At 41.7% G+C, this 25259-nt stretch overlaps 3 protein-coding genes and 1 long non-coding RNA gene across 19 annotated transcripts in view; 1 reads left to right on the top strand and 3 right to left on the bottom strand.

The window, feature by feature from the left end:
* Positions 1-5351, bottom strand: part of syde2 (synapse defective 1, Rho GTPase, homolog 2 (C. elegans)) — a 41331-nt gene extending 35980 nt beyond the window's left edge. For 8 of the 16 annotated variants that reach the window (XR_015524190.1, XR_015524189.1, XR_015524188.1 and 5 more), the window contains exon 1: positions 5133-5351. Coding sequence is in view for 4 of the 16 variants with exons in the window: in XM_087307935.1 (XP_087164061.1) it covers positions 5133-5217 (85 nt within the window). In the remaining 12 variants the exon portion in view is untranslated. Of the gene's footprint in view, positions 1-3863 lie in introns of all 16 variants that reach the window. The other 8 variants (XR_015524184.1, XR_015524182.1, XR_015524181.1 and 5 more) reach the window with 1 other exon arrangement.
* Positions 5352-13263: 7912 nt separating this feature from the next.
* On the bottom strand, positions 13264-17655 carry zgc:65873. The gene is given in 3 exon segments (NM_200542.4): positions 13264-15069; positions 16624-16840; positions 17286-17655. Coding segments are annotated over 3 exon segments (645 nt in total). The 5' UTR covers positions 17556-17655; the 3' UTR covers positions 13264-14911.
* LOC147838305 (uncharacterized) lies at positions 16006-17064 on the top strand. Its single transcript, XR_015524197.1, has 2 exons — positions 16006-16184; positions 16275-17064. It is a non-coding gene; the product is annotated as an uncharacterized LOC147838305 (long non-coding RNA).
* A 757-nt stretch (positions 17656-18412) lies between the features above and the next one.
* Positions 18413-25259, bottom strand: part of ddah1 (dimethylarginine dimethylaminohydrolase 1) — a 34480-nt gene continuing 27633 nt past the window's right edge. The window contains 3 exon segments of the mRNA NM_213276.3: positions 18413-20392; positions 21383-21526; positions 22132-22251. Of these exon segments, the coding sequence (NP_998441.2) occupies positions 20288-20392; positions 21383-21526; positions 22132-22251 (369 nt within the window). The 3' untranslated portion in view covers positions 18413-20287.

Here is a 25259-nt window from a genome sequence, read left to right on the forward strand (position 1 = left end):
CTCCAGCACACTCAGTGTTGACCGTCTGCTCGCACACTCGACGAGCAGCACAATCAGCTCAACACTCTGAGCGTCTGCTGCACATGCTCAACACAACACACACACACACACACACACACACACACACACCACCATCACCAAAACACAAGCCTGCGTGAGTGAGTGTGTGTGTGTGTGTGAGTGAGTGTGTTAGCGGACAGAAAGCGGTCAGCTTCAGGAAACACTGTTAGTTATGAAGACACCAGTGGCGGTTCTGGAGCACAGAGAGGCTGGAGGCCCGGGACACAACACTTCACTACACTCGGCTGATCCAGAGCTACTGCACACAGTCTACTGAATATCAGCCAATACTGGATACAGCAACCTGCAATCTAATACAAACCCCCTTTTCTAGATTTTATATTTTAATTCCAGCATGAACTGCTTTATCTGAACCGCAACAGACAGAAACACACACCGCACAGCAGAATCTGCACAGCTGTAGGCAGCTATTATCATATTATAGTTAAAGATCCACTAAACTGAGACATACTTGTTCAAACTACTTACAGATGAAGTCAGAATTATCAGACCGCTTGATTTATTTTCACCCAATTTCTGTTTAACACTGAGCAGATTACATTTCTGCACATAACAGTGTTCATAACTCATCTCTAATAACTGATTTATTTGATGATGACAGCACATAATATTAGACTAGATATTCTTCAAGACACTAGTGTTCAGCTTACAGTGACATGTAAAGGCTTCACTAGGGTAATTAGGGTAAAGTTAGGGTAATTAGGCAAGTCATTGTATAACAGTGGTTTGTTCTGGAGACAATCCAACACTAATATTGCTGAAGGGGCCAATAATATTGAGCTTAACATGAGTTTATTAAAAACTGATTTTATTCTAGCCCAAATAAAACAAATAAGACTTTCTCCAGAAGAACAAATATTATCAGACATACTGTGAACATTTCCTGAATCTGTTCAACATCATCTGGGAAATATTTAAAGCAGAAATAAAAATCCAAAGGAGGGCGAATAATTCTGACATTAGCTGTGAATTAAATGAGCGGAAGCAATACAACTCTTGAGTTTTTTGGGGTGGATAACTTAATTGCTTTTTGTTAAATCCACTTAAATTTGTAAAAACGAATGCTGGCTAACTTAATTCCTTCATGTTGTCTCAACTCAAATTGATTGTGTGGAGCCCAGGGTCATTACCGGTGCATTATATTATCATAAACCTTTAAAAACCTCTACATTTATTCGGGTGAGTGTCTACATTTAGGAAGGTTTCTATGCAGAGTGTTATACAGTACACAATGCTGCTTCAACACAGTGGATTTGTGCTGGACAACATGAAGGCATTAAAGTTAACTTAATATTATTCATTCATTCATTCATTTTCTTGTCAGCTTAGTCCCTTTATTAATCCGGGGTCGCCACAGCGGAATGAACCACCAACTTATCCAGCACATTTTTATGCAGAGGATGCCCACAGCTGCAACCCATCTCTGGGAAACACACACACACACACACTCATACACTACAGACAATTTAGCCTACTCAGTTCCCCTATAGCGCATGTGTTTGGACTGTGGGGGAAACCGGAGCACCCGGAGGAAACCCACACCAACACGGGGAGAACATGCAAACTCCACACAGAAACATCAAATGAGCCGAGGTTTGAACCAGCGACCTTCTTTCTGTGAGGCGACAGCACTACCTACTGCACCACTGCGTCGCCCCAGTTAACTTAATAGTTTTAACAAATTTAAGTGGATTGAAGATAAAACAAATCAGTTGTACCCTCTCATTTCAATAATTAGCTTGAACAAGCAGCAAAAGTCATCATTAGAGAGTAAACGAGACCAATAACCAGACCGGGAACAGTAGTACAGTGCTCAGCATATATGAGTTTTAAATTTTATTTATATTTAAATAATATTTATTTAAATATTTCTCAAATGATGTTGAACAGATTGAGGAAATGTTCTCAGTATGTCTGATAATATTTGTTCTTCTGGAGAAAGTCTGATTTGTTTTATTTCGGCTAGAATAAAAGCAGTTTTAATAGTTTTAAAGCCATTTTAAGGTCAATATTATTTGCCCCTTTAAGCTATTTTTTTCTGATAGTCTCCAGAACAAACCACTGTTATACAATGACTTGCCTAATAGTTACCCTAATTACCCTAGTGAAGCCTTTACATGTCACTGTAAGCTGAACACTAGTGTCTTGAAGAATATCTAGTCTAATATTATTTACTGTCATCATGACAAAGAGGAAATAAATCAGTTATTAGAGATGAGTTATTAACACTACTATGTTTAGAAATGTGTTGAAGTAATCTGCTCTCTGACAAACAGAAATTGGGGAAAAATAAACAGGGGGTGAATAATTCTGACTTCAACTGTATATTGGTGCGTTTCAACAAAATAGATTAACTAAACAAAAATATTTATTAAAATAATGTTTCAGTCACAGAACATCTTTAGAAATTCAAAAATAAAGCATTAAAATGCAGGCAAAATATTGCAAAAAATGACAAACTACAACATGTCAAATAAATATGTTTATATTTAGTTTCTTTTCATTTCTGCTATTTTGTTGCCATTTTTCTAACATATAAAAGTGGCTGTACTAGTTTTGAACCATTAGCGTAAGTTATTTTGTTAGATGAGCTCCAGATTTGTCTTGAGTTCTGACTAAACGAATGCATGTGCTCACATATACTGTAGAGCTTACTATGGTAAAATCTGAGTTTAAATGAGAGATTTGTGAGGGGTGTACTGATATATGCTGAGCACTGTATGAGCAGAACAATACTCACTGCTCTGTTGAAGCATGAGCCAATAATGCACACCTGAGGAGCAACAAACACTCCGCTTCACATCAACACTTCAGCTGTGCATTATTGCCCGTCATCAGATAGACCAGGTTAATCTGTGGTCACACTGGACTTCTCTCCCCGTAGACTTCCATTCATGTGTACGCGAATATGTCAGACCAGAAACACAAGCTTGTGCATCAAGTTTCGCACATCGCTGAGTTGCAGAGTTCAAGCTTGGTGAACTCTGACCTGCGAAATCGCATCACTTGACTGCGAGAGACCAATCGAGGATCAAAACATGAACTCTCTGGACAGAAATGTAAAAATATGGACCAATCGCTCGCTTGTTTTACGTCTAATTATCTTGTAAATTATACTTATATTATCCACTAAATATTACGAATTAGATTGTACCCATTCATACGAATTAGCCACTAAATCAAAAAGTTACGAATTGCCGTGAGATTGCGTTGGATTAAAGACAGACTTATATGGGTACTACAAATATTACTGAAAATAATAATAATAATAATAATAAGTAGGTTAGTGTATCTCCATTCAGCCATTTTTCTCTCTTCAAGCTTTGCGTTTCATTAAAGAGCTCAGATGAGTGTTTAGTGTCTGATAGTGTCCAGTCTCTATGTAATAATCAGGATAATGTAGATCCCGCCGGTGCTTATTCAGAATAAACCCTTCAGTCTTCCACAGGAGCTGCTGATGATCCTGCAGTGCTGTATTCTGAAGAGCCGCCGGCTGGATCTACATTAGCCCTTACTTTTCCTCCATTTACAACAGACGTGTTTTTCCACAACTGATTTGCATGTGCTGGAACACATCACTGACCGCTTGTTGTTCAGTTTAGAGAAGAACAAACTTTTTATTTAAATATTCAATTATTGCGTTATTACGAATTTGGCCGAGCTTGTCACCACCAGAACCGCCACTGTTAGAAAGCAGAGTAAAATCCCGCCACCAGTTAAAGGCACCCAGACGTCCCAGAGTATCCGCCAGTGATTTTCAGGCTGGTCCGCATCATCCATACCTGCTCCGATCCGCATCCGGCCGCTGTGATTGGCTCTCGCTGAGGATCCCATGATCCTCTGCTTCATCTCTGAGGACAGGACGCGGCCCTTCTGCATCCACTCCTGCATCTTGTTGACGGTGACGCCGGGCTGTTTCGGCACCATCGCATCGCTGACTGACTGGTGTTTACGATCTTCGCTAGAGTTTGCGCTATCATTGCGAACCATTCGCACACTGGAAAGCGAAGCTTCCTCGTAAGTGTTTGCAGTCGAGGAATATTTGACTCTGCTATCGCTGACTGAGCGCTGCAGCGTCGGTTTGGTGTTCGCTTTGAGAATATTCTGCAAACTTCTACTCTGCGAAGACCCCACGCCACACGACCGAGCAACCAACGTAAAGAACGCAGAGTCCGAGCCGAACGGCTGCTGACCGCTGCGCTCTTCAGACAGACACACATCACTTTTATCGGTGGATTGTGTGCTAACGCTATCGTGAGAGCGACTCGAGCTGCTCGCCTGATCCACAAATCCGTTATCTTCCACTTGACCATCCAGGCTGATGTTGTGCATGGTGTTTATCAGCAGATAATAGGCCTCTTTGAGCTGCGACTTCAGCCGGTCTGTCTCCTGCGTGGACTCTGCTTGTTCAGTAGTGTTTGTCTGTCTGTCATCGCAGTTGTTTTGCGTGCAGGACTCATAAAAGGGCAGAATCTGGTTATCATAATAATCGTCGTCCTCGCTGTCCACCGAGTGGTGCCGAGGGGCCCCTTCCCTCCGCCCGGGGGCCGCTGTTAGTTCCAGATCAGTGGGGAAAAAAGTTGGACTTTGTAACGCTGGCATGCTGAAAGCTCCGCGATACTCCTCTAGAACTCGAATTAAATCGCTTCCGTCAATATAATCAAACACGGAGTTGAGTTTTGAGCTCCGCTCGGTGATGTTTTTCCCGGCCTTTTGCTCGAGAGCTGTAACATTCGCGTCTTTATTCTCGATATCTTGACCATCTGCTCGCTTTAAAGCCTCTGTTTTGGGGTTTAAATCGCAGTTTCCGAAGCCGATCGAGTCTCCGACAGTGTGGAAGCGCTTCGGCTCGGTTTGTTCGCTCCGATCCACCGCCTCGCCTGCGGGACCCCCGGACTCTGAGCCCCCGCTCCGGTGTACTCGCACCGCCGCCGCAACCGCGCTATAGCCGAGACCCGGCGCCCGGATCCCGGTCACACAGCTCGGTTCACCCCGCATCTCATCTGAAATATAACCCCTCTCTGTCTGCGTTTGAGAAACTTTTGCTTTACCTTCTCTCTCCCGGCTCGCGTCTTTCCCTTTGGGTTTCTTGCCCCTGAGTTTGGCTAGAATTGTCCTCCGCAGAGGATCAGCCATCGGTACCGGTCCGATCCTCCAGCGTTAGTTCCGTTCAGCGGCGTTCCGGAGCAGAAGTAACCGAGCGAGAAGCGCGTCTGTGCGGCCAGGAGACTCCGACACGCCGCGGTCACCGCGCAGCTCCATGATCCACTGAAATCAGATCACACACACACACACACACAACACACATTCACAGTCTCCCCCCTCCCCTCGCTCGCTCTGTGTGTGTGTGTGTGTGTGTGTTGAAATAGTTCAGATAGTTTCTGTGGGGGTTAAAGGTTTAGAGGCGGAGCTCAAACAAACTCCACATGCAGCTCTGCAGCTCCTCAGCAACACCACACAGGAACACTTACAGCTACTAGCAGTTGAGTAAAACTCTTTAGATAACAACAACACTAATGTTTATCATGAAAATACAAATAAGCTTAGGTAATGAACTACAGTTATTATTTATCCACACTCAATCAAATATTATTTATGCACCTCTATCTATCCAATATGTAAAAAAAATACCATTAAGTTACCCAGTAACATGCATTTATTACACACACACATACACACACACATACACACACACACACACACACACACACACACACACACACACACACACACACACACACACACACACACACACACACACACACACACACACACACACACACACACACACACACACACACACACACACTACTGGTCAAAAGTTTGTGGTCAGTATGATTTTTAAATGTTAATAATAATAAATAATTTTAAATAATAATAATAAGCTTCTGCTCACAAAAGTTGCATTTATTTAATCATAAATACAGAACAAATTGTAGAATTGTCAAATATTATTAAATAACAAAAAGTAGTCTATAATTTAAGTAAATAATGTAGTCCAGTGATTTTAAAGATTTTCCCAGAGATGGGTTGCAGGGAAGCTGGAAGGGCATCTGCTGTGTCAAAACCTGCTGGATAAGTTGGCGGTTCATTCCACTGTGGTGACCACGGATTAATAAGGGACTACGCCAAAACGAAAATGAATAAATGAATGAATAAATTAATGATTTGAAAGATTTTCCGCTTCATTTCAGAATCACATGATCCTTCAGAAATCACTAATAAATATAATATTAATATTAATAATAATAACAACAATTATTACTATAAATACTATTATTATTATTATTAATGGTAATAGTAATAAAAGCAATAATGAATGTAGTAATAATTTTTATTTGAAACTACATACAATAAGAAAACAGTTATTTACATTTTTTTATAAATATCTAACAATTTTTTTACATGTAATAAATGCTAACATTTAATATATATATATTTAGTCAACAAACTCACATATTTTAAATATTTACCAATAACTAATTTCTAAAAACATATTTCTTTTCTCTTTGTCATGATGACAGTAAATAATATTAGACTAGATATTCTACAAGACGCTTCTATACAGCTTAAAGTGACATTTAAAGGCTTCACTAGGGTAATTAGGGTAATTAATCAATAATCATTAAGGGTTAATAATAGAGGCTACAGCCGTTTTTACAGTTTTAGAAAAAAAAATTTTATTCCAGTTCAACTAAAAAAAAACGGAAACCGGAGCACCCGGAGGAAACCCATGCCAACACGGGGAGAACATGCAAACTCCACACAGAAACACCAACTGACCCAGCCGGAACTCAAACCAGCAACCTTAGTGCTGTAAGGCCACAGTGCTAACCACTGAGCCACCGTGCCGCCCACACGTCTATTAATATCAGTAATTCCTGTAATAGTGTTGTAGTTCTCAGTGTAATTGTGGCGTAATGTGCGGTGTAATCTGCCTGATTAAGCTCCATGTTGGCTGGAAGCGGCAGCATTAATTTATGCGCCTGTCCAAAGCTGGAGATGGGTTTATATTAGCGATAATGATCAGGGCTGTTCAAACACTCGTTCTGACTAACAGGCTGACGATTACGCCTCAATAGGATAATCACAGCATATGTATGAGGGCATTATTGAGATGACAGCCCATCCGCTCTGCATTGATATGGCGCGCTGCTGTTCATCAGCCTGTCGGAGCCTGTCGGAGACATAGATCATCAACACGGCAAGTCTCAGCAGCTCCAGATCCTCAGATTAAACTCTGACTCACGCTTTTCCTGCACACACACACACACTTACACACACACACACACACACACACACACACCACAAACAGCGCATGAATCACACATCAGGAGGCATCATATTGATAAAAGCACACGGTGGAATGCTGCAAGGCTCTGTGTTAACTGTTATGCTTATGATGCTAACTCTATATGAACTGCTGATCTACTGGGATTTTCACGCACAACCATCTCTAGGCTTTACAGAGAATGCTGCGACAAAGAGGAAACATCCAGTGAGCGGCAGTTCTGTGGGCGCAAATGCCTTGTTGATGAGGCCAGAGGTCAGAGGAGAATGGCCAGACTGGTTCCAGCTGATAGAAAGGCAACAGTAACTCAAATAAGCACTCGCTACAACCGAGCTCTGCAGAAGAGCATCTCTGAACACACAACACGTCCAACCTTGAGGCGGATGGGCTACAGCAGCAGAAGAGCACACCGGGTGCCGCTCCTGTCAGCTAAGAACAGGAAACTGAGGCTACAATTCACACAGACTCACCAAAACTGGACAATAGAAGATTGGAGAAACGTTGCTGCTCTGATGAGTCTCCATTTCTGCTGACACATTCAGATGCTCGGTTCAGACAACATGAAAGCATGGATCATCCTGCCTTGTATCAGCGGTTCAGGCTGGTGGTGGTGGTGTAATGGTGTGGGGGAGATTTTCTTTGGGTCCATTAGTACCAATTGAGCATCAACGCCACAGCCTACCTGAGTATTGCTGCTGACCATGTCCATCCCTTTATGAGCACAGTGTCTCCATCTTCTGATGGCTACTTCCAGCAGGATAACGCAGCATGTCATAAAGCTCAATCATCTCAGACTGCTGAACATGACGATGAGTTCACTGTACTCAAATGGCCTCCACAGTCACCAGAGCTCAATCCAATAGAGCAGCTTTGGGATGTGGTGGAACGGGAGATTGGCATCATGGATGTGCAGCCAACAAATCTGCAGCAACTGTGTGATGCTATCATGACAATATGGAGCAAAATCTCTGAGGAATATGTTCAGTAGCTTGATGAATCTGCTCCATGAAGTATTAAAGCAGTTCTGAAGGCAAAAGGGATCCGACAAGGTACTATTAAGGTGTACTTAATAAAGTGGCCGCTAAGTGTACACTGTATGCTTCCACTTTTTTATGCTGATGATAACTCTATCTCTTCTCACATGAGCATTTGAACAAATTAACTTATCTAACAGACTGTTTAGCTGATATCAACAATCCACTAATAACTATTATGAAGACAATTGGGGTCTAATTAATTAGACAAAAAGCTTTAGAATAGTGCCTGAAGTCTCTTGCACAGGACAGATTTTGCTCATGTTTATCAGCTCTGTTTAATAAAGCGCACTAATGTGAGCGTGCACACTCTCGCACAGAAACACAGCGAAACAAACACTCATACATGACTAAAAACTACAATAGTATCTCTGCGATGGCAAAGTACAGCTGCAACTAAAGAACCATGAAAATGATGGATCATCTACACACAGGTGGAAAAAAAATGTATTAAAAAAATATAATAAGCACAAAAACATTCAATACTTCACACATTTACCTCATCAAATGTTCAGCGATGTCCTGTATCTGACGTAATCATATTAAACGTACAGTAGGGGATTAAGTCTCAACCTCGTCACCATTATTCTCAGTAAACGTATGTCTAAAAGAGCTGAAATGTTCACCAGATGTTGATAACAACCAGAGTAATCCATATAGGAAAAGAAAACAAAAGTCATTAGTTTACCAAAATGGAGCTCTGTGTAAAACACATGAAGGCAGGTGTAGATCTGCAGTGAAGGCCCAGACAGCAGCTGAACTCTCTCAGTAGATCTTCAGAAAGCCTCTGCCCTTCTGCTTCAGTCCAACATCTACATCAGCAGGAGGATGAAGATCAAGACATTTCAGCAAGACAATGATCAGCAGCCAAGGAGACAGAGAGAGAAAACCAAGCTGCAGAATGGCCCAGCCAATCACCTGACCCGAATCCAATAGAGAATACAGAATAAAGCACAGGTGTGACAGATGAGACCCACAGAAGCAGCAAGATTTGCACACTGTGTAAAGTCCGTCACATGAAGTCACATGCATTGCTCAGGTGTGCTGTCGGGGCCTTCCTATCTTCATGTGTTCAATACCTTTTCTCCTGCGTCAGTTTATCACACAGATTTCCTCTTGTAAACTAATCAGATTTGTTTTCTTTGCACATATTGATTTCATTGGCTGTTATCAACATGTGGTGAAAATGTCTAGTCTGCAGCACGTTTGGAGATGCGCTTGCAGAGGAAACAGTGACATGCTCAACACTTCTCCCCCTGCTCTAGATTAAAGCACTAATGCAGCCCAACGCATGTATGAAAGTGTGTGTGAAGCGTCTTTATCATGATCTGGTGTGTGTCGCTGTGAAAGAGCGCTTTATCTGAACATCTCGAACCCGGGGTCTGCCTGTCCCATCATGCACTGGGGTCGCATCTGTGCCTCTCCATCAGGAATGTTCTGCAGTGACGGAGTCAGGAGACAGATTAGCATGAAGAGTTAAGAAATCAGGGGGATGCATCTGACAACATCCCAACACACACACACACACACACACACACACACACACACACACACACACACACACTTCAGTCTTGTCTGAGCATCTGTGCGCATGTCGCAGCCTGTAGCAGAACAGTGCTCAAAAACACAGAGGATGCGTGTGTGTGTGTGTGTGTGTGTGTTTGTGCATCACTGTATGTGTCAGTTTATGTGTGTGCACAGATAAACATCTGTTTGTGGGTTTGTATTGTGTGTGTGTGTGTGGACATTCGTTTATGTGTATGTACACAGACGAACATATGTTTGCAGGTGTGCATTGTTCCAATGTGTAAAATCGACTTTTGTTTAGCTTGTGTGTGTGTGTGTGTGTGTGTGTGTTTTGTGTGTGTGTGAGAGAGAGCAAGCATGTGTGTATCTGTGTTGTGTTTGGTTGTGTGTGCGTTTGTGTGTGTCTGTGTTGTGTTTGAGCATGTGTGTGTATCTGTGTTGTGTTTGGTTGTGTGTGCGTTTGTGTGTGTCTGTGTTGTGTTTGAGCATGTGTGTGTATCTGTGTTGTGTTTGGTTGTGTGTGTCTGTGTTGTGTTTGAGCATGTGTGTGTGTCTGTGTTGTGTTTGGATGTGTGTGGGTTTGAGCTTGTCTGTCTGTATTGTGTTTAAGTGTGTGTGAGTTTGTGTGTGTGAGTGTTGTGTTTGGGTGTGTGTGCGTGTCTGTGTTGTGCTTGGGTGTGTGTGCATTTGTGAGTGCGAGTTTGTGTGTGTGTGTGTTGTGTTTGGGTGCGTGTGCATTTGTGTGTGTGCGCTTTTGAGTGTGTGTTTGTGTGCGTGTATGTGTTGTGTTTGGGTGCGTGTGCATTTGTGTGTGTGTGTGTGCACTTTTGAGTGTGTGTTTGTGTGCATGTGCTTTTGAGTGCGTGTATCTGTGTGTGTGTCTGTGTTGTGTTTGGGTGCGTGTGCTTTTGTGTGTGTGTGTGCATTTGTTTGTGTGTGTCTATGTTGTGTTTAAGTATGTGTGTGTGTGTATGTGTGTGTCTGTGTTGTGTTTAAGTATGTGTGTGTTGTGTTTGAGCGTGTGTAATTTTGAGTGTTGTGTTTGATTAAGTGTGTGTTTGAGTGTGTATGTGTTGTGTTTGAGTGTGTGTGTTGTTTGAATCTCAGTGTTAAGTTTGAGTGTGTATGTATTGTGTTTGAGTCTGTGTGGCATTTGAGTGTGTGTGAGTGTGTGTGTGTTGACGGTGTCCTCGTCCAGACGGGTGTGTGTTCTGATAATTTACGTCGGTGAGAATCGGGGTGCAGCAGCAGACGCCCCATAAACTGAGTGTCAAAGAGCTGAAGAACAATGAGGAGGGAGTCGCAGCAGCTGCACCACTGCACACACACACACACACACACACACACACACACACACACACACACACACTCAAACAATACACACCCGCTAAACAGATGTTCATCTATGCACACATGCAGAAATGTGCGTACACACACACACACACACACACACACACTTATACGTATGCACAATACACACACTCAAACAATACACACCCGCAAAACAGATGTTCATCTATGCACACATGCAGAAATGTGCGTACACACACACACACACACACACACACACACACACCTCCAAGTAAACAGCAGTAAATATGTAAGTGTGCACATCAGTGTCTGTTTCTGCTCGAGTTATCAATACCTAGCGACAGATCAACAACTGCAACACTGTCAAATGCTGTGCAGTAGTCAGAGCGTAACTAGGGTGTTCAGATGCTTATTTAGATGGTTACTAGGGAGTTGTTAGGGTGATCAAGATGGCTAACAAGATGAAGACCAGGAAGTTGTTAGGGTATTCTGGATGGAGACTAAGGAGCTGTTATGGTGTTGTTTTCTATGGTTACCAGAGTTGTGATGGTTTGGATGGTCACTAAGACAGTAACTAGGGTATTATTAGGGTATTCTGGATAGTTACCAATGAGTTGTTAGGGTATTCTGGATGGTTATTAAGGAGTTATTTTCTATGGTTACCAGGTAATTGTGAGTGTGGTTTGGATGGTTACTAAGATAGTAACTGGGGAGTTGTTAGGGTATTCTGGATGGTTACTATGATGGTTACCAAAGAGTTGCTAGGGTTATCTGGATGCTTACTATGATAGTTACCGGGGAGTTGCTAAGGTATTCTGGATGGTTACTAAAGAGTTGTTAGTGTATTCTGGATGGTTACTAGGAAGTTGTTTTCTATGGTTACCAGGGGGTTGTGAGTGTGGTTTGAATGGTAACAAAGATAGTGTGTGGATAGGGTGTTGTTAGGGTATTCTGAATTGTTACCAAGGAGTTGTTAGGGTATTATGGATGGTTACTAGGGAGTTTTGGGGTGTTTCATATAGTTACCAGGATTGTTTTCTTGATGGTTCTGGTTACAATGACGGTTACTTGGTACTTGTTTGGGTGTTCTGGACAGTTATCAAGATGGTTACTAGAGAGTAGTTATGGTGATTTGCATGGTTACCAGGCAGTTTCAAGTCTGTTCTGAATACAAATTACTATGGGTAATACACATAAACTACGATGAGTGGTTACTAGGGAGGTATTAGGGTGTTCTGAATAGTTATCAAGATGGTTACCAGGGAGCAGTTATGGTGATTTGGATGGTTACTAAGGAGTTGTACAGGTGTTAGATGGTTACCAGGGTGTTATTACTTAAGATCCTCTGGATGGTTACTAAGATGTCTTTTAAGAAAGTTCTATATGGCTACTTGTATGGTAATTAAGGACTTCCTAGGGTGTTCTAGATGGTTACCAGGGGGTTCTGTAGGTTTACAAGGATGGTTACTAGGGTTTAGCCGGGTGTCCTGAAGGATTACTTGTATTTTATTGAAGGTTATAACAATAATACAGATAAAACACAAGCACATCATTAACTCTAACTAACATTAATTATCAGCAGCTTCACCTGCAGAACTCCAGGAATCCCTCTGATCTGCTCACACTCCCGGGAGAAAATACAGACGCTTCCTTCATCTGTCAACCTGCAGGAACACAGAGACAGCACTGCACACACACACACACACACACACACACACACACACTAACACACAAAAAAGTCTCACGCAATCTTGCTCTGACACACACACACGCACGCACGCACGCACGCACGCACACACACACACACACAGCAGAGTTCTGACCCTGTATCCAGTTCACTTTCCAGGGAAATGTTCCAACACTTCACATATTCACGTACACATTGATCACACACACTATTTATATGCCAGTGTATCCAGTAGTACAGCATTATAAGCACTATTGTTGTTGGCATGTTTGCACATTTACATTTAATTAGTCATTTACCCTCTTCAATATAATCTACCTGCATCTTAAACATGACATATTTCATCTCCATATTTATTTTCATTTCAAAGGGTGCAGATTTAAAAACGAAGGCAGATCAGCTGCAGGACACACACACACACACACACACACACACACACACACACACATACACACACTCCAGAGATTTCATTTCATGCACCGGCAAATTGATTTATTCATGCATTCATTTTGTTTTTGACTTATTCCCTTTATTAATCAGAGATCACCACGGTGCAATGAACCATCAACTTATCCAGCATGTTTAACACAGCAGATGCCCTTCCAGCCCAACACTGGGAAACACCCACACACACTCATGCATTACAGCCAATTTAGTTAATCAATTCCCCTATAGCGCATGTGTTTGGACTGGGGGGGAACCGTGTTGGTGTGGGTTTCCTCCATGTGCTCCAGTTTCCTCCACAGTCCAAACACATGCGCTATAGGGGAACTGAACTAAATGGATGTAGAGTATGAGTGTGTGTGAGAATGAGTGTGTGTGGGTGCCTCCCAGTACTAGGTTGCAGCTGGAAGGGCATACAATGCATAAAACATGTGCTGGAATAGTTGGCGGTTCATTCCACTGTGGTGACCCCTGATAAACAGAGACTACGCTGAAGGAAAATGAATGAGTTTTGTGTGCTATTAATTTACATTTATAAATAAAATATAACAATATATATAATATACTATTTCTTTACATATATACTCTATTTAGCTGGTTTATGAGGACTTGTCTGGTGTCCTCATAATTCAGAACGCTTTAAAATCAAACTTAATGGGGTTTTCTACATTTAATAGTGTCTACAGGTTTGCTGTGAGTGCAGAGATTAAATGTCAGTCAGTGTCGCCCCCTGGTGACCGCTCACCACCAGCACACACACACACACACACACAGACGGAGAGAGAGACTGGGAGAGAAGCTCTTTATCCAGATGAGGATCTACAAATCATCAAACACACACAGAGAACATCAGATATGATCAACAGAGGAGAAACTGCTGTACATCTACAGTCCACATCAGCAATCATACTTACAGTGATGTTCAACACACACACACACATCATTACAGCAGCCTGCGGGAACTGTCCTCAACAAACACTCCTTACACATGTGTGTGTGTGTGTGTGTGTGATTCCGAGATATTATATTTAAAGTGTCCGAGACTCATAGTGCTGCTATACTCCTCCTCATCCTCCTGAAGATGAAGATCTACACATTAAAATCAGTTGAAGGGTGAACATCACCACGCACACACACATATGCATGCACAAACACACACACACCTACATTCATACATATGCACACACACACACACACACACAGTGGTATTGGTGGTTTATGAGGACTCTCCACAGGCTTATGCATTTTTTATAGTAAATCGCTTCTGATAAGCCCTACTCCTAAACCAGCCCTCACACACACCTGTGGACAATACTGAAAGTGGAAAACCCCCTTATGCAGGACTCTACAGCATTCTGAATTATGAGGACACAAGAAAAGTCCACATTAACCGAATTAATAGAGTGAGACTGGGTCATACCCATGACATTATACATGTTTGTGTTCTTGTAAACCACCAAAACCAGTACACACACATACACTCTCTTGCTCGCGCACATACACACGCACTCAGACACCCACACACACTCTCTCTGTTCAGTCCAGACACTGGCGGAGGATGCGCTTCTCCTCCTCCACAAAGTTCTTATCAGACGTGGCCTGGCCGATGTCTCTCTTGCGCTTCTCCTTCTGCTGGAACGTCTCCACACGCCGCTTCTTAGCAGATTTACTGAGCTTCGATGAGGAGTCGTCATCTGAGGGACGCAGCACACACGAGATCATTCATCCGCTTCAATGATTTACTCTGCTTACAATAGTGATTATTATAACTGTTATGCAGGAGTGTGCGAGAATATATATATAGTTAAAATGCTGTGGCTGAACTATAGCAAATCATTCAGCTGAGTTCCCTTATGCATTAGGAAACGCCCCAACGCAATGAACCACCTTTCAGCTGCAACCCATTAGTGGGAAACACCCATACACACTCATTCACACACACACACAGCGTATATAGCGCATGTGTTTGGACTGTGGGGGAAACCGGAGCACCCGGAGGAAACCCACACCAACACGGGGAGAACATGCAAACTCCACACAGAAACACCAACTAACCCAGCCGGGACTCAAACCAGAGACCTTCTTGCTGTGAGGCCACAGGGCTAGCCCCTGAGCCATGTGTCACCAAAACTACAGTCATTTATAGTAAATTATTTAGTGTTTATGTACTTTACAGCAAAATACTCAGGGAATTAACTAACGAAGAAATAACTATCTGTTGTGGAGATTATGTAGTTGCCATGGTATCGCATCAACTATAGGAGTTGATGTGTTGCTGTAGTTCTATAGTTGCTATGGTAATACGAGAACTGTAGTAATAGATCTATAGCGGTAATTCTACAGTTGCTATAGTAACACAACTGTAGTAATAGATCTATAGCGGTAATTCTACAGTTGCTATAGTAACACAACTGTAGTAATAGATCTATAGCGGTAATTCTACAGTTGCTATAGTAACACAACTGTAGTAATAGATCTATAGCGGTTATTCTACAGTTGCTATAGTAACACAACTGTAGTAATATATATATAGCAGTAATTCTATAGTTGCTATAGTAACAAAACTGTAGTAGATCTATAGCGGTAATTCTTTAGTTGCTATAGTAATGCAAGCGTATTAATAGGTCTATTGTGGGAATTCTATTGTTGCTATAGTAACAACGATTGAAGTAATAGATTTATTGTAGTAATTCTATTGTTGCAATTGTAACGCAACTGTAGTAATAAACCTATTGTGGTAATTCTATAGTTGCTATGGTAACAACAATTGAAGTAATAGATTTATTGTGGTAATTCTATTGTTGCTATAGTAACGCAACTGTAGTTATAAACCTATTGTGGTAATTCTATAGTTGCTAGGGTAACAACAATTAAGGTAATAGATCTATTGTTGCTATAGTAACATCAACAGTAGTAATAGATCAACTGTGGTAATTCTATAGTTGCTATAGTAATAACAATTGTAGTAATAGATCTATAGGTGTAATTGTATAGTTGCTATGGTAACAGAACAACAGTAGTAATTAATCAGTTATGGTAATTATATAGTTGCTATGGTAACACAACAGCTACAGTAACTGTAGTTCTCTACAACTAATGCGATATCGATGCTGAAGTGATGTATTGTGCGGCCCGTTACAGAAACGTTACTATATGGTGATATCTATCGTCAAGTAGACATCGTGGTATGAAATTGTTTTCGTATCGCCCAGTCCCAACTGCTAGCAGAATAAACGAACATGTTTTACCAGAGTCTGGCTGTTGCTCCTCCTCTTCCTCCTCTGGCAGAAAGTGGGCGGGGCCTCGGTGGGCTTGAGGGGCGTCATCTCCGTTGTCCTCGTACACATTGGACCATTTGATGGCCATGTCCATTCCAGCAGGAGCTTTCTTCTTGTTCTCCTCCGTCACGTAGGACTGCGGCGGGGGAACCGCACTGCTCTTCCACACCTTAAACTCTTTAGGAGGCTGAAACAAAGCCAGAAATAAAGTATTTCAGGGTCATTCACTCCACTAAAATAGACAATTAAAAGTGTTCCCGTGACGTCACGCATTATGGAAATAGAACGCGCTGTAATGCTGTCCACTATGACTAAAGCTCTGAGGAATAGAATTTAAGGAACACCTTAGCAACCATTTAGAACAGCCTGATAGTTGCCTAGCAACCACTCAGCAACGGGCAAACAACGACTTAGCAACCAACATCCAAGCAACTCTATAGCAACCTCCCGGAACACATTAGTAACCACTCAGTACACCCTAGCAACTGCCACGGCAAACCCCTCTCACGTTTTCTTCAGTCATCCAAATTGTCTTCAGTAAATGTAGGTGTCTGTCAAGAGTGTACTGGCAGTATTTTAGCCCGTTATGTGATGTGATGATGAAACAGTGAATGCTGGTGATATAAACTGACCTCCTCCGGCGCTCTGACGGCTCTGCTGTCCCAGTCGATGGCTTTATTGAGCGGGTTGTAGAGAAATGCGGGTTTGCTGACGGAGCGGAACAGCTCGTCGGGTCTCGGTAGCGGCTCCGCGGCGCGTTTGAGGCTCTGCTGCGGCTCGGCTGGGGCAGACGAGGCCGTGGCTTCAGGCCCACTGCGGCTCTCCGAGTCACTGCTGCTGTCGCTCAGATCATCGTAGCCCATGAAGAAGTTACGAGTCTCTGATTTCTCCTCGTCGCTCATGATGGACGAGCTCAAAAAATAAACGTCGAATTCAGGGATTCTGGATATACTGGACACCGGAGATCAATAACATCTAAACAAAGTCCGCCATGTTGGACCGGGCGCGCGGTGATGACGCAGAAGATTAAAGCGTTCAATCAAAACGAGACCGCACAATATTGTTTTGAAAGGATTTAGGAGTTTATGTTGACAGCAACTATAGTTTACGATAGGAAATGTGATAGTTTATTAAATAATACACTTAAATTACTGCCGTTAATATTTCTTTTAACAACTTATTGATAATATATACGTAACCTGTTTGTGTATACGGAATGAAAGAAATAAATTAGACACATTTAAACGTGGCTAAGATTATTATAAAATGATTATTTTATTATATATATCATTTAAACAATTCAAGATATAGAAGATATTGTCACGTGTCATGCGTTACACTTCTCAACGCTCGTCAAACTGGTCCAATCAGAGTCATTTGCGATTAACGGATTAGCAATTTGCGGTGTTTATATTGATCTTTTATTAGACCAACGATCTGCAGATTTAATATTTTAAACATGTAGAACACAGTATTAGTATAAAAACATTCCGATACTCCATGGCCCAGTGTTGAGCAAATGCGCACTCTGGCTGAAATACGAGAGACTAAGCTAAAAATAAAAAAAACTGCTGCTTTTACGTCTATTTCTTCTGAGAATACTGCTTAAATGAGCTTAAACGCGCTGTTTGGGTTTAGCTGGTTGAACAGGCTGTTTTAGATGGGTTTGGGGAGTTTCATATAAAGTGTTACTGTAAAAGTAAAGAGTAAACTGTAAATGCATGACATAACCTCAGAAAACTACAACAAAACGCACAAGTTCATAAAACTGATTACTTTTATTTACCAAAGCCGTCACAAAGAGTGAATAGCACAGTGTTAAAGAGATTATTATGGCACAAACAGTTTACATTTCTAATAAAAAGCCCTGAGCCACAGCTAGCAAAACAGCGATCAGCATGACAAAAATACTGCATAATCCCAAAACCTGAGACACTTTCTATGTGTAGAGGGATGACAGGATGATGAGATGACTACATCACTTAATCACGCCGGTAATGCTTTAAGACAGTTCATTTTAAAAATAAAACCAGGCATCCATAAACAAATGAGCAGAAATCAGAATATGAACAATGAAACACTTCCTCCCATATAAACCATCAGGAGGAAACAGTTTCCTGTGAATTACTGCTTTGAAAAAGTCAGCTATATCGTCATCTTGGAAATATAAAGGTTCTCTCTGCGTTCTGAATGATTTTGAGATATTGAGCTTAAGTTTTTGCATTCCAAATAGCAAACAGTATGTGTGTAACTTTTATTTTTTTTAAATAAAAGGTACTTTTACTTTTACTTATATAAAAAAACATCCCAAAATGTAAATAGGTTGTCATTTACTAAGAATATTTCTCAGTTCTGACAAAAAAAGTAAGATAGAACCTTATAATTCTAAGGTGACGATTTATTAAAGAGCTAATATTAAAATGCTGTAGTAAATACTGTAGTATTTTTAACCATACTACAGTAAAGTACTTCAATTAATCTGTTGTGGCTATTCTACAGTTGCTATGGTAACACAACTATAGTAAATGATCTGTTGTTGGGATTCGACAGTTGCTATGGTAACACGACAATAATAATTGTTTTTGTTGTGGTGTTTTTACAGTTGCCAAGGTAACAAAAACTATAGTAATTGATCTGTTGTGGGGATTCTACAATTGCTATGGTAACAATTACTATGGTAAATGATCTGTTGTGATTCTACAGTTGCCATGGTAACACAATTACAATAATTAAGCTGATGTGATGATTCTACAGTTGCTATGGTAACACAACAATGGTAATTGATCTGTTGTGATTCTACAGTATTCTACTATATTAGCCTTCACTACAGCACCGTTTACTGTAGTAAAATCTAATTTACACTACAGTGTTTATTACAGGTGATCAGTTCACTATAGTTAACACTACAGTATCCTGGAGCACTCATTAACATAGAGCTGTAGATACTTTAATAGATTCTGTAGCCCATAATACAGTTATTAGGCTGTAGTATGGTTCACGAACATAATATTGACTCTAGCTCAATGACTATAAGGGTAACGAGTATTAACACATAAGGAAAGCGGTCTAATGTTTAAAACAATGTATTCTAAAATGAATTTGGTCTTCTAATAATACGTTTTTACTGCTTATGGGAGGAAATGTGTAATTTAGTATGCAATGTACACAGAGTATATGTAGAAAACAGTCAACATTTCTGAATTACATTTGATTTATAATGCTAATGTTAGCATGTATTGACTCATATTTAATGGCAAACAAGACAAAACTGTGAATATTTAGATTATTTGTGAATATGGTTTCCTTCAGTTACTCATTAACAGCTCTTCACTGCGACTGCACTGGTTAATTAAAGAAAAGAGGTAGAGAGGTAGAAACATGACGTCTGTTTACCTGCATATTAGAAAACTGATTGAATGAAATTCTTGTTTCTTCAGATTAAACACACTCATCTCTTCTAGAGGGAGAGTTAGAAAACTCTGAGAAGATTCAAGTGCTTTAAACAGCCACTGAGTGAGTATAGAAGAACACACACAGACTCAGTCACACACGCACAAAGCCCCACATACACACTAACAAACACAGACACAGACCCACACTCTCTCTCTCTCTCTCTCTCTCTCTCTGGTGTGTGTCAGATGCGTAAGAGCACTGATAGGCAGGTCAGTGCTCCGTCCACCTTCATCTTCTCCTGATTGGACACTGGGATGAGCATGTGACTCTTCAGCCTCTCGAATACCTGAAAAACACCTCAGGCGTCAAACTGTCATCACCATATTCTGCTTTTCATAATCAAATGTTCAATATTATACACTTTATTATATTAGAATGAGCATTTCAATGATAAACAATTAAATATAAACAAACCCTGCATAAAATACAGTTTTTTGCTTGACAAACAGTAATTTATCTGTTATTGTAATTCCACAGTTGCTATGGTAACATGACGACTACAGTAATTGATCTGTTGTGGTGATTCTACTGTTGCTATGGTAACACAACAACTATAGTAATCGATCTGTTGTGGTGATTCTGCAGTTGCTATGGCAACACGACAACAATAGTGATTGATCTGTTGTGGTGATTCTACAGTTGCTATGGTAACACTAATGAGTGAGTGTGTCTGTGAGTGTGTGTGTGTGCCCACCCCATTAAATATAAAGCTGAAGTAAACAAATCCTCCTCTAATATACATAAATCAATATAAAGTTATTAATAACTCGTCACATCTTTATTATTTTGGTGCACATCATCTGTTATGTTGCTGTATGCGCTTCAGATTGTGTGTTTGTGCTGTAATGCAGTTGCGTAACTCAATGAAGGATGCAGCTCAAGGAACAACGCAGCTGTGTGTTGTTTAAATCACCTCTCACACACACACACACACTCACACACACACACACACACACACACACACACACACACGGATGAGAGAAACATTACAGCATCTGAATAAGCCTGCTAAAGGAGTGTGTCACAGTGTGGCGTCTCTCCAACAGCGCAGTGTTTTCCTTCGAATCGTCCAGCTGACAATAACACACACTTCAACACAACCCAAACACACACAGCATCACGCGCACACACCACAACACACTCTGCAGGACATGATGATGTCAGTGATGTTCAGCTTCCAGTGTTTCTCTTCAGGAGTTAGTGTAGTTTTGTCAGTGTGTGTCTGCGTGTAGTGTGTATGTGTGTGTGTGTGTATGTGTGTGTGTGTGTGTGTGACCTTGGCGCTCTCAGGAAACACTTCAGGTGTGCAGTGCAGCAGAACGTCTCCTTTCCCCGGCAGGTTCATGTACACACAGTTTGCAGCCCGATCATCAGGAACCGTCAGCTTCTCATATTTACAATCACTCATCTGCTGTATTACCTACACACACACACACACACACACACACACACACACACACACAAAGAAGAGAATAGAACACACTTGACATTAATATCGGTGTGTGTGTGTGTGTGTGTGCGTGTGTGTGTGAGTTTGAGCTGACCACATTCAGCCAGCAGAGGGCGGCATTACACTGAACACAGACAAATGAGAATCACACACACACACACACACACACACACACACACACACACACACACACACACACTGAACAGTGAGCAGCATGGTGGCGCAGTGTGTGGCACAATCACCTAACAGCAAGAAGGTCTCTGATTCGAGTCTCGGCTGGGTCAGTTGGTGTTTCTGTGTGGAGTTTGCATGTTCTCCCCGTGTTGGTGTGGGTTTCCTCCGGGTGCTCCGGTTTCCCCCCCAGTCCAAACACATGCGCTATAGGGCAACTGATCAACTACACTGGCCGTAGTGTATGAGTGTGTGTGTGTGTGAATGGATGTGTATGGGTGTTTCCCAGTACGGGGCTGCAGTTGGAAGGTCATTGGTTGCCACAGTGGAATGAACCGCCAACTTATCCAGCATATGTTTTACACAGCGGATGCCCTCGGCTGTCTGCTGAGGTGTGTTGGTACCTTCAGGGCCTTCTGTGCGGCATCACTGGAGCCGATGGCGATGAGGTTTGGACCAGCCATACTGCAGAAGCTCTTCAGATGGAGACCCTCCTCTACAGGGATAGTGGACACAGCGTAATCCTGGAACACACACACACCAGCATGATGACCAACATTCACTCATAATAACAGAAGGAGATAGAAGAGGAACACAGTGGGCTGTGGAGGACAGCTCAAGCGCTCCAGACTTTAACATGAGAAGACAGTGTGCTGGGAGACGTGGAGGACAGGACAGGCAAAGGTTTCTTGAGGAGAGCATGGAGGTGTTCACAAACAGAGCTGTCCCCGGCCTGTGAGCATGTTCACGCCGCTCTTCTGCTTTCACTTTAGTGTGTTAGAGTTTCCATAAAGCATGGGCATGGGCATGATAAGGGGCTGTTTGCTGCTGCTCGTTACGAAATGCTGACGTTAAACGCATCCGTGACATTAGCGAGGAATGTTCCGCTCCTACAGCGAGCGCTCCACTCTCATTCACAAATCAAACACTGTGTTTAATGTGGACCACCATCTGCAGAGGGAGAGTTACAGAGCATAAACATCCTCAGAGGACACACACACACACACATGCACAAACATGCACACACACACACACACACACACACACACTGAGCAGGAGGAGTGGGGGACAGAGAGATGAACAGACAGACAGACAGACAGACGAACAGACAGATGAACAGACAGACAGACAGACAGACAGACAGATAGACAGACAGACGAACAGACAGACAGACGAACAGACAGACAGACAGACAAGGCAAGGCAAGGCAAGGCAAGTTTATTTATATAGCACATTTCATACACAATGGCAATTCAAAGTGCTTTACATAAACAAGAATAAAAGAAACAAGTAAAATAAAAGTAAAAACAAATAATAAAAATGCATAAAAACAAAACAAAACATAAAAACAGGTAAAATGTGATATGAAAGAATGAAGAAGAAGAGAAAAACATGATAGTGCAATCTGTCGGACGCAGCACAGTGCTCATTCAGTAAAGGCACAGCTAAACAGATGTGTGTTCAGTCTTGATTTGAATGTGCCTAATGTTGGAGCACATCTGATCATTTCTGGAAGCTGATTCCAGCAGCGAGGGGCGTAGTGGCTAAAAGCTGATTCACCCTGCTTTGACTGAACTCTTGGAACTTCTAGTTTATATGATCCTAAAGATCTGAGTGATCTGTTAGGTTTGTATTCAGTGAGCATATCTGTAATGTATTTAGGTCCTAGGCCATTTAGTGATGTATAGACCAGTAATAATACTTTAAAATCTATTCTGAATGTAACTGGCAGCCAGTGTAAAGACCTGAGGACAGGTGTGATGTGCTCTGATTTTCTGGTTCTGGTTAGAATTCTGGCTGCAGCGTTCTGGATGAGCTGCAACTGTCTGACTGTCTTTTTAGGAAGACCAGTGAGGAGTCCATTACAGTAATCCACCCTGCTGCTGATAAAAGCATCAACAAGTTTCTCTAAGTCTTCACTAGAAACAAAGCATCTGATTCTTGCTATGTTTTTGAGATGATAGTATGCTGATTTACTGACTGCTTTGACATGACTGTTGAAACTCAGATCTGACTCCAGAGTCACACCAAGATTCTTGACCTTATTTTTTGTCGTTTGACCTTTAGTGCCAAGGTACGCATTCACCTTGAGAACCTCATCTCTGTTCCCAAACACAATAATTTCAGTTTTCTCTTTGTTTAACTGAAGAAAGTTTTGGCACATCCAATTGCTCATTTCATCAATGCATTGGCAGAGGGTGTCAATGGGGCTGTAGTCATTAGGCTGTAAGGCTAGGTAGATCTGAGTGTCATCAGCATAGCTGTGGTAGGAGATTTGGTTCTTTCTCATTATTTGGCTTAGAGGGAGCATGTAAAGGTTGAACAGGAGAGGTGCCAGAATCGAGCCTTGTGGGACTCCACACGTCATGGGTGTCCACCTCGACCTATGGTCACCTATACTGACATGGTAACCTCTCCCTTCAAGGTAAGATCTAAACCATTTGAGGACCGTGCCAGACAACCCAACCCAGTTTTCCAGCCTATCCAGAAGTATGCTGTGATCGACAGTGTCAAATGCAGCACTGAGATCCAGCAATACCAGCACTGTTATTTTACCTGAATCTGTATTTAGGCGTATATCATTGATTATCTTTATAAGAGCGCTCTCTGTACTGTGATGTGCTCTGAACCCCGATTGAAAATTGTCTAAACACCCCCTGAAGTTTAAGAACTTGTTGACCTGGTTAAAAACAACTTTTTCAATGATTTTGCCAATGAAAGGGAGATTTGAGATTGGCCTGTAATTGCTCAATAGGGTGTTATCCAGGTTGCTCTTCTTCAAGAGGGGTTTAACAACTGCAGTTTTAAGTGAGGTTGGAAAAATCCCTGAGAGAAGTGAAGCATTTACCACTTTTAGAAGATCCATTTCTAAACAGGTAAACACCGTTTTGAAGAATGATGTGGGGAGCGTGTCAAGACTGCAGGTTGATGTTTTCATAACTTGCACAGTCTCTTCTAAGATTTTGCTGTTAATTGCCATGAAATCAGACATAATGTCTGATTTCTTAAGTTGTGGTTGAGCTTGTTTGATATCGACACAGCTTGGCTGATTGGATGAGCTGATTGCCTTTCTGATATTATTGATCTTATCAGTGAAGAAATGAGCAAACTCATTACATTTGCTTTCAGAGAGGAGCTCACTTGGAATCTGACTGGGGGGGTTTGTGAGTCTCTCTATCGTTGCAAAGAGTGTACGAGCATTATTTAAGTTGCTGTTTATAAGGCTTGAAAAGAAAGTCTGTCTAGCAGTGTTTAGTTCCATATTAAAGGCATGAAGACTGTCTTTATAGATGTTATAATGGACTACTAGTTTCGTCTTTCTCCACATACGCTCAGCTTTTCTGCACTGTCTTTTCATCATTTGTACTTTCGGTGACCTTGTCCAAGATCCCTTTTGCCTGCCAGTCATCTTCTTGACTTTAACAGGAGCGATGTCATTTATGACATTCTCAATTTTAGAATTGAACAAATCAAGGAGAGAATCAACAGAGTCTGCAGATATACTTGGTGCCAGCGATATGGCCTTCATAAA

Source organism: Danio rerio, chromosome 23 (genome assembly GCF_052040795.2).
Source record: "Danio rerio strain M-AB ecotype USA chromosome 23, GRCz13ab, whole genome shotgun sequence".
NCBI classification, from domain to species: Eukaryota; Metazoa; Chordata; class Actinopteri; order Cypriniformes; family Danionidae; genus Danio; species Danio rerio.